The sequence below is a fragment of the Cebus imitator genome, unplaced genomic scaffold (assembly GCF_001604975.1).
Source record: "Cebus imitator isolate Cc_AM_T3 unplaced genomic scaffold, Cebus_imitator-1.0 Scaffold263, whole genome shotgun sequence".
Taxonomy (NCBI): Eukaryota; Metazoa; Chordata; class Mammalia; order Primates; family Cebidae; genus Cebus; species Cebus imitator.
The window spans coordinates 2,918,892-2,928,348 of record NW_016107578.1 but is presented as its reverse complement, the minus strand read 5'-3'; the positions used below and the strand labels follow the sequence as shown (position 1 = coordinate 2,928,348).

General features: G+C 52.3%; 1 protein-coding gene across 8 annotated transcripts in view; it reads left to right on the top strand.

The window, feature by feature from the left end:
- The first annotated feature begins 2,016 nt into the window (after positions 1 to 2,016).
- The window catches only part of CAMSAP3 (calmodulin regulated spectrin associated protein family member 3), a 23,143-nt gene continuing 15,702 nt past the window's right edge, over positions 2,017 to 9,457 (top strand). For 6 of the 8 annotated variants that reach the window (XM_017500147.1, XM_037728374.1, XM_037728371.1 and 3 more), the window contains exon 1: positions 2,029 to 2,272. In XM_017500147.1, the coding sequence (XP_017355636.1) occupies positions 2,125 to 2,272 (148 nt within the window). In that variant the 5' untranslated portion in view covers positions 2,029 to 2,124. Of the gene's footprint in view, positions 2,273 to 9,457 lie in introns of all 8 variants that reach the window. The other 2 variants (XM_017500150.2, XM_017500145.2) reach the window with 1 other exon arrangement.

Sequence of the window (9,457 nt, the reverse complement as noted above, 5' to 3'; positions counted from 1 at the left end):
TCCTTCTCCTCCTTCTCCTTCTTTTTTAGATAAAATCCTGCTCTGTTGCCCAGTCTGGAGTGCAGTGACACAATCTCAGCTCACTACAACCTCCGCCTCCTGGGTTCAAGTGATTCTCCTGCCTCAGCCTCCCGAGTAGCTGGAATGGCAGGCACACATGACCACGCCCAGCTAACTTGTATTTTTAGTAGAGATGGGGTTTCACCATGTTGGTCGGGCTGGTCTTGAACTCCTGACCTCAGGCAATCCGCCTGCCTTGGCCTCCCAAAGCACTGGGATTACAGACGCGAGCCACCACACCCGGCAGAAACAGGTATTCTTGCACTTACCCTTGCTTTCATGCTTACACAATCTGTCACTCTCAGGCAATAACCATGTATTCAAATCCACAAAGATACTCATATGTAAACACGCGTATATGCACAAAAATATAGTCCGGAACTGCTCATCATAGATCACACATCCACAGCCACATTACACACTCAGATACAAACCCACTGATATACACACATCCTCACCTCCACAGAGCCATCTCCCAGCTCTCGCTGCAGATACCAGACGAATACACAAAGACTGTTGCAAATACACCCAGTACTGCCACACAAGCACACTCATAGACACAAATAGCCACACTCCTGCAGAAATAGACACACTTTTTTTGAGATACAGTCTCATTCTGTTGTCCAAGCTGGAGTGCCGTGGCGTGATCTTGGCCTCTGCCTCCCCAGTTCAAGTGATTCTCCCTCCCCAACCCCCTGAGTACTTGAGATTACAAGCATGCACCACTACGTCTCTCCAATTTTTATTTATTTATTTATTTTTAGTAGAGACGGGATTTTGCTAAATTGGCCAGGCTGCTCTTGAACTCCTGGCCTCAAGAGATCTACCCGCCTCAGTCTCAAAAAGTGCTGGGATTACAGGCCTGAGCCACCGAGCCTGGCCTGAAATACATTCTTTTTTTGTTGTTGTTGTTAATTTTACTTTAACTTCTGGGGTATATGTGCAGATCTTGCAGGATTGTTACATAGGTATACACATGCCATAGTGGCTTGCTACCTCCATTCTCCCGTCACCTACATCAGGCATTTCTCCTAATGTTATCCCTCCCCAATCTCCCCATCCCCTGCTATCCCTCCTCTAGTTCCCCACCCCCCAACAGACCCCAGTGTGTGATGTTCCCCTCCCTGTGTCCATGTGTTCTCATTGTTCAACACCCACTTATGAGTGAGAACATGTGGTGTTTGGTTTTCTGTTCTTGAATACACACATTCTTAATGTCTCTCCATACTCCTGCATTGACGGAGATGTCAATCACACCCTTATAACACACAAGTAGGTTTAGATGCACAGAGACACGCAAACTCACATGCACTCCGCAAACACACACACACACACACACGACTTCCATCCTCAGGACACAGGCACCTATATAACACAGATTCTTGTACACACAACAAATTAAACACACACAAACACACTCACTTACATGTGCCCACATACCTACTGCAGATACACACACCCCTAGACATCTCCCAGTACACTTGGTCCCCACCCAAATGCATTCAGAGATACACACACAGATACGAAGACACTCATACTTTTGTGCCTTCACCAACACAATCAGAAACAGGTGCACCCAACCACACGCAGCTTGCCGGCCCGGCCTTCTTTACAAGCACGTGCAGGAGCTCCTACGCCTAAGGGTAGACACATGGGGCTGGCACACACAGAGGGTCCCTGATCCTCTCCAGTGCGCCAGGCGCGCGCACACACACGCGCGCGCGCGTGCGCACACACACACACACACACACACACACACACACAGTCCTCCGCAAGCTCCCTCCACCGTCGCCGCAGTTTCCAGGCGCCTCCCACCCCGGTTGCTCCTTGCACCGTGCAGTGGGGGGGGTCCGGGCGGGGCGCAGGGGCGCGCCGGGGTCTGGGTGGGCGGGGCGCACCTGGGCTCCTCCCCGGGGCGGGCCCGACGCAGCGTCGCCAGCGCAAGCGGCCGCACCTGGCTCAGCAGCAGCGGCGGCGGCGGCAGCGGGCCCGGCCAGAGCACGAGCGCGGCGCAGCCCAGCCCAGCCCGAGCGCGGACCCGGCGCCCGCAGCCCCGGCGTCGCCATGGTGGAGGCGGCGCCCCCCGGGCCCGGGCCGCTGCGGAGGACCTTCCTGGTGCCGGAGATCAAGTCGCTGGACCAGTACGATTTCTCGCGGGCCAAGGCGGCGGCCAGCCTGGCGTGGGTGCTGCGGGCCGCGTTCGGGGGCGCAGGTACCGGGACTCGGGGGACATGGGTGAGGGGCGGCGGGCCGAGCGCGGCAGGTGCTGGAGGGGGGGCGGGGCGCCGGGCCGGGAAGGCCGGGGGCCGTGGGAACAATAGCGCCGGCCGCCGGGGGTCCCGGGGCTCGGGCCCCAGCTGCGCCGGGGCCTCCGAGCTTCCTGCTCGGCCCGGGCGGTGGACTTTGCCCCGCGGGCTGCAGGAGCGCTGTGGGGGTGGGGCCAGAGGCCCAGCTTCGCGCGGGGTCCCCGGCGTCCCAGCCTCCAGGTGCGCGGGGCGGGTTCTGCGGGCCGGGTGGGGTCTCCCAGTACGGGCCTCTCGTTCTCGCCTCCCGCACCCCTGGGGCCTTCCCTTGCACGCCTTCCTCTCTTACACACATCACGCCCCTGCGAGGATCTCTTCTCGGTCTCTTCCCTCTCCACACACCCTGGAGACCCAGACCCGGGCCTCGCTGGGGGGCCATAAGCGCTCAGGTCTCCACCACTGCACGCCCCCCAGGCCCGAGACACACACCCCGCGTCGGCCTGCCTGCGCTGCGGGCGGCGACTGGGGAGCTCCGGGAACCCCCTCTTTCGCCTCCATAGCCCCCTCCAGCGCCTGGCAGCTGTGACTTATGGCCCCATTTTACTGGGGAGGTTAGTGAGCCCAGCGGAAGGGAAATGGCTAGTCTAAGATCGCCCGGGGCGGGGCCCCCGCAGCTGCGGTGCCTTCTATTAGGGCAGATCATTCACTCCCTCCCCCAGGCCCGCAAGCCTGAGAACCCGAGCCACCCGAATGGGGAGGATGCTGTAATCCCGGGTCCCCAGGATTAGAGGCGCTGGACACTCTGTCCCGGCTTTGGGCAGCTCCACAGCCCCAGGCCAGACCTGGGATCAGGGCCTGGCCTTGGGGAAGACAGGAGTTATTTAAGGTCTGGGCCTTCCAGGGGGGAGCTGTGGGGGGAATACGATTTCCTCTCACTGGTTCTGTCCACTGGTGTTGGCACAGCCCATCCCCCCTCTCTGTGGCCTTCCCAGATCAGCCTGTTCTGGGTGTGGGTCTCGGTGACAGCTGTCCGTCTCCTGGTTCCACCCCAGCCTGTCCCTCTTCCCTCTTTCTCCCAGACTCTGCCTCTGTCTCTGAGCCTTTCCAGGCATGCATGGCCCACTCTGGAGTCTACCTGCCTCCAGATATTTGCTTGAGGAAGAAAGAGATTGGAGATGGGACAGCCTCAGCCTCTCACACGCAGGGTTACCAGGCTGTAGAGAACTCAGTGTGGAGAGTCAGTATTGAGTGTGAATCCCAGCTGCACCAGAATGCGAATTACCCCAATTTTCTGAGCTTGTTTCCCTGTCTATTAAAGAAGGCATTTGCTCACTGCTTTATCCGTTTTGCAGATGTTTGCGGGGCAGGGACACTTACTATGTTCAGGGCACTGCTTGAGTGATGGAGATCCCAGTTACCTCTTTGCAAGGTTGCTGGGAGGCATAAAAGCCACAGAGACCACAGAATCCTTCAAGTGGCATGGGGTGCTTGATACACGCGAAACAGATGCTCACTGCTGGTGTGATTGGTGGCGGGATATTTTAATGAATAATATTAGTGCTATCCATTATCCCCTGGCCAGGATTCAGAGTAGAAATTACCATCCCATTTTGAAGAAAGCAAAGTGAACTCTGACGAGGGGTGTTGATAAGATCCCAATGACCTGACTCACCCATTTCTGTTCTTGTTGACCCAGCTCCCTCTGCTGTGTGACACACAGCAGTGGCTGCCACTACTCGGAGGGTCAAATCCAATCTGTTCCCTGTTCAACTCCCCTAAAAAGAGGACGGGGGGCTGAAAGAAATGGGAGCAGAGTTCTACAAGATTGATGAGCTCTGGGACTCTTGACGGTATGATACCTATCAGGTGCGGGGCTGGGTGCAAACGGTGTAAAGGAGATGGCAGGGGATGGATACGGGGCATAGGGGGATGGGCAGGAAACCAGATCTTAGGGAAGCTTGCAGTGGGGCCTCGGAGAGGAAATTCTTGAAACCTTCCAGGGAGGGAAGAGAACCCACAGGAGGAAAGATTTGAGTCTGGAAGGTTGAAGGATGCACTGAAGCGTGACACGGAGAAGAGGCGTGTGGGCAAAGGCTTGGAGTGTGGACCAGCAGGGAGCTCTCAGAGAAGAAAATGCAGGTCTTTGGGGTGGTGGTGGGAGGTACGGGAGGCTGATGAGACTCAGGAGGGCCCTTCAGGCCGCTGGTTGTGGATCTTAGGGCACTGAGGAGCCATGGAAGGTGTTGGGAACTGACAAGATCATGTATGCAGTGGCCCCATGGGAACAGTGATGGCTCAGAGGAAGGGATAGCTCTGGCCACTCCAAGGCACAGGTATGAGAAAGCTGCACAGAAATAAAAATGGAGCCCAAGCTCAGAGATTAGATAAGAAAGGGTTCCAAGCCTGGCCAACATGGTGAAACCCTGTCTCTACTAAAAATACAAAAAATTAGGCATGATGGCGCACGCCTGGAGTGCCAGCTACTTGGGAGACTGAGGCAGGAGAATCGCTTGAACCCGGGAGGCGGAGGTTGCAGTGAGCCAAGATCCAGTCACTGCACTTCAGCCTGGGCAACAGAGCGAGACCCTGTCTCCAAAAAAAAAAAAAGGTTCCATGTTAAACACATTTGGGAAACACCACCATGCAGTTCCTTATGCCTTCAGAACAGCTGGGTGTTGTGTGAGGAAAACTTGAGTTTGTGCTGGACATTTTTATCCTGGGGAGGTTATCTCAGCTCTCCAGGCCTTGGTTTTCTCGTCTGTACAAGGGGTATAAGAATAAGTGTTGTAAGGATTAAATGACTGGGTACAGGGAAGGTCATGGTATAAATAAATAGGCGGGCTTGGTGGCATGCGCTTGTAATGCCAGCTACCTTGTAGTCCCTCCTGCCCTGAGCCCAGGAGTTCCAGGGTATAGTAAGCTATGATCATGCCACTGCACTCCAGCCTGGACAACAGAGTGAGAAGACTCTGTCTCAATCAGTCATCCATCCATCCACCCATTCACCGATCCATTCATCCATCCATCCATTCATCCCTCCATACATACATCTATCCATCCACCCACCCACCCATACATACATACGTTTATCCATCCATCCACCTATCCATCCATACATCTACCCATTCACCCACCCATTCATCCATCCATCCATCCACCCACCCACCCACCCATACATACATACATCTATCCATTCACCCACCCATTCATCCATCCATACATACATGCATACATCTATCCATCCATCCACCCATCCATACATAATCTATCCATTCACCCACCCATTCATCCATCCATACATCTATCCATCCACCCACCCATACATACATACATCTATCCATTCACACACCCATTCATCCATCCATACATACATGCATACATCTATCCATCCACCCACCCATATATACATACATACATCTATCCATTCACCCACCCATTCATCCATCCATCCATCCACCCACCCACCCATACATACATACATCTATCCATCCATCCACCCATCCATAATCTATCCATTCACCCACCCATTCATCCATCCATACATACATCTATCCATCTACCCACCCATATATACATACATACATCTATCCATTCACCCACCCATTCATCCATCCATCCATTCATCCATCCATCCATCTACCCACCCATATATACATACATACATCTATCCATTCACCCACCCATTCATCCATCCATCCATTCATCCATCCATACATACATCTATCCATTCATCCACCCATCTATACATATATCTATCTATTCACCCATCCATCCATCCATCCATCCTAGCTATGCTGTAGACCTGTGTTACTCAATATGGTGGTCACCAGCCAGATGTGACTACTGAGTCACTTGAAATGTGGTTGATCTGAACCAAAGTGTGCTATAAGTGTAAAATATACTCAGGGTTCCAAAGACTAGGTACAAAAACAAAAACTAGTATAAAATATCTTATTAATACTATTTTTATGTTGATTACATGTTAAAATGATGAGTTGGGATAAAATATATTATTAAATTCTTATTGTTTCTACATATGTAATGTGGCTACTAGAAAACCTGACTGCCTATGTGGGCTTGCATTAGATTTCTTTTTTTTTCTTTTTGAGACAGCATCTTGCTCTGTGGCCCAGGCTGGAGTGCAGTGGCACGATCTTGGCTCACCTCAGCCTCCACCTCCCGGCTTCAAGCGATTCTCATGCCTCAGCCTCCTGAGTAGCTGGGATTACAGGCATGCACCACCATGCCTGGCTAATTTTTGTATTTTTAGTAGAGATGGGGTTTCACCATGTTGGCCACGGTGGCCACATTGTATTTCTATAAGACAGCACTGTTCTGCTATAAATAATGCTCAGTAAACACTTTAGCCAGGTGTGGTAGCACATATCTGTAGTCCCAGCTACTAGGGAGGCTGAGGCGGGAAAGTCCCTTGAACTCAGGCGTTCAAGACCAGCCTGAGCAACATAGTGAGACCCCATCTCTAAAATAAAGTAAGTAAATGAATAAATAAAGTGGAACTAGGTGTGATGGCTCATGCCTGTAATCCCAGCACTTTGGGAGGCTAAGGTGTGTGAGTCACTTGAGGTCAGGGTTGGAGACCAGCCTGACCAACATGGTGAAACCCTATCTCTACTAAAAAATATGAAAATTAGCCAGGTGTGGTGGCACATGCCTGTAATCCCAGCTACTTGGGAGGCTGAAGCAGGAGAATCGATTGAACTTGGGAGGTAGAAGTCGCAGTGAGCTGAGATGGCACCATTGCACTCCAGCCTGGGTGACAGAGAGAGACTGTCTCAAAAAAAGAAAAAGAAAATAAAAATTTTATAGTATAGGCCAGCATGGTGGATCACAAGGTCAGGAGTTCGAGAGCAGCCTCGCCAGCATAATGAAACCTGTCTCTACTAAAAATACAAAAATTAGCTGGGTGTGGTGGCAGGTGCCTGTAATACCAGCTAGTCGGGAGGCTGAGGCAGGAGAATTGCTTGAACTCGGGAGGCGGAGGTTGCTTTGAGCTGAGATTGAGCCACTGCACTCCAGCCTGAACAACAGAGCAAGGCTCTGTCACGAAAAAAAAAAAAATAAGGAAGTGGTTCTCAACTGGCAATGGTTTTGACACTTAATTGACATTTGGCAGTGTCTGGGGACATTTTTGGTTGTCATTCTTTGGAATGAATATACTACAGGCATCTAGTAAGGAGAGACCAGAGATTTTGCTAAACATCTTACAGTGTACAGGACAGGACAGCCTCCCATGAATACAAAGAATTTTCCAGCCCCAAGTGCCGGTAATACCAAGGCGGAACAACATGGGTCTATAATAAGTGCCTGATAAATGTCAGTGTAGTCCTAGCTCAAGGTTTTGGTGTTTGTTTTTTTTCTTTTTTTTCGAGATGGAGTTTCGCTCTCGTTGCCCAGGCTGGAGTGCCATGGCGCAATCTCAGCTCACCGTAACCTCTACTCCCGGGTTCAAGTGATTCACCTGCCTCAGCCTCCCAGGTAGCTGGGATTACAGACACATGCCACCATACTGGTGGATTTTGTATTTTTAGTAGAGTTAGGGTTTTTCCATGTTGGTCAGGCTGATCTCAAACTCCCGACCTCAGGTGATCCACCCGCCTCGGCCTCCCAAAGTGCTGGGATTACAGGCATGAGCTACCATGCCTGGCTTTTTTTGTTTGTTTGTTTGTTTGTTTGTTTTTGAGATGGAGTTTCGCTCTGTTGCCCAGGCTGGAGTGTAGTGGCGTGATCTTGGCTCACTCCAACCTCCGCTTCCCAGGTTCAAGTGATTCTCCCGCCTCAGCCTCCTGAGTAGTTGGAATTAGAGGCATGTACCACCACGTCCAGCTAATTTTTAAAATTTTTAGTAGAGATGGGATTTTGTCATGTTGGTCAGGCTGATCTCAAACTCCTGACCTCAATGATCCACCCTCCTCAGCCTCCCAAAATGCTGGGATTACAGGCGTGAGCCACCTCGCCTGGCCCTCTATCTTTTTTTTTTTAAGACAGAGTCTCATTCTTTTGTCCAGGCTGGAATGCAGTGGCATGATCTTGGCTCACTGCAGCCTCTCTGCCTCCCAAGTTCAAGCAATTCTCCTGCCTCAGCCTATTGAGTAGCTGGGACTACAGGCACATACCGCCACATGCAGCTAATTTTTGTATTTTTAATAGAGACAGGTTTTCACCATGTTGGCCGGGCTGGTCTTGAACTGCTGACCTCATGACCCACTGCAGCTTCCCAAAGTGCCAAGATTCCAGGCATAAGCCACCGGGCCCAGCCTTTTTTTCCTATCTTAAAGGCCCTGAGAAGTCCTGCAGGAAAAAAACGTGTGATTTTGCTGGTGGGAGCAAGACTTGCCTAGTGCCAGGGCTGGGGAGGTGGAGAGAAGGGTTTGGATTTGGGAGATGTTAGGAAGTTGAAACCGAAGGACTCATTAGATCTGGGGTGAGGGTGTAAAGAAAGGGAAGGAGGGTGATTTCTTACTGCCTTGGGGGCAGGGAGGAGGAGAGGTGGGTAGTAAGATGTTAAGCATTGTGGGAGATGCCCAGGGCGTGGTGGAGATCTCCGCCGGCCGGCTGGGGCTACAGCAGTTGCAGTCCTCAGGCGGCCCTGGATGCTGTCGTGGGGTAGGGTGGCCTGGGGTGGGGTGGGGCTTGTCCATTTACAAGGAGAGCCAGTGGGAGGAAAGCTTCTGGAAGGAGGAGGCACTGGGCAGAGAGCCCAGACGAGATACGGGCCCGCAGATATGCTTTGGAGGCCCCTGCCGGCCTTGGGGAGGCCGGAAACCATAAGGGCAGAACCGAGCTCAGGGAAATTGAGGGAGAGATGGAGTGAGGCTGGGAGGACAGAGAGGAAGTGAGCCTGAAATATCTCTTCTTTCAAGGAGCTGAGCTGAGGGGCAGAAAGAAGGCCCAAGTGTACATGTGGGTGGTGCGTTTTCTTTCTTTCTTTTTTGAGGCAGGGTCTTGCTCTGGTTGTCCAGGCTGGAGTGCAGTGGCATGATCTCAGCTCACTGCAACCTCCGCCTCCTGGGTTCAAGCCATTCTCCTTCCTCAGCCTCCCGAGTAGCTAGCATTACAGGCGTGCGCCACCATACCCGGCTAATTTTGTATTTTTTATTAGAAACAGGGTTTCTCAGGCCGGGCGCGGTGGCTCA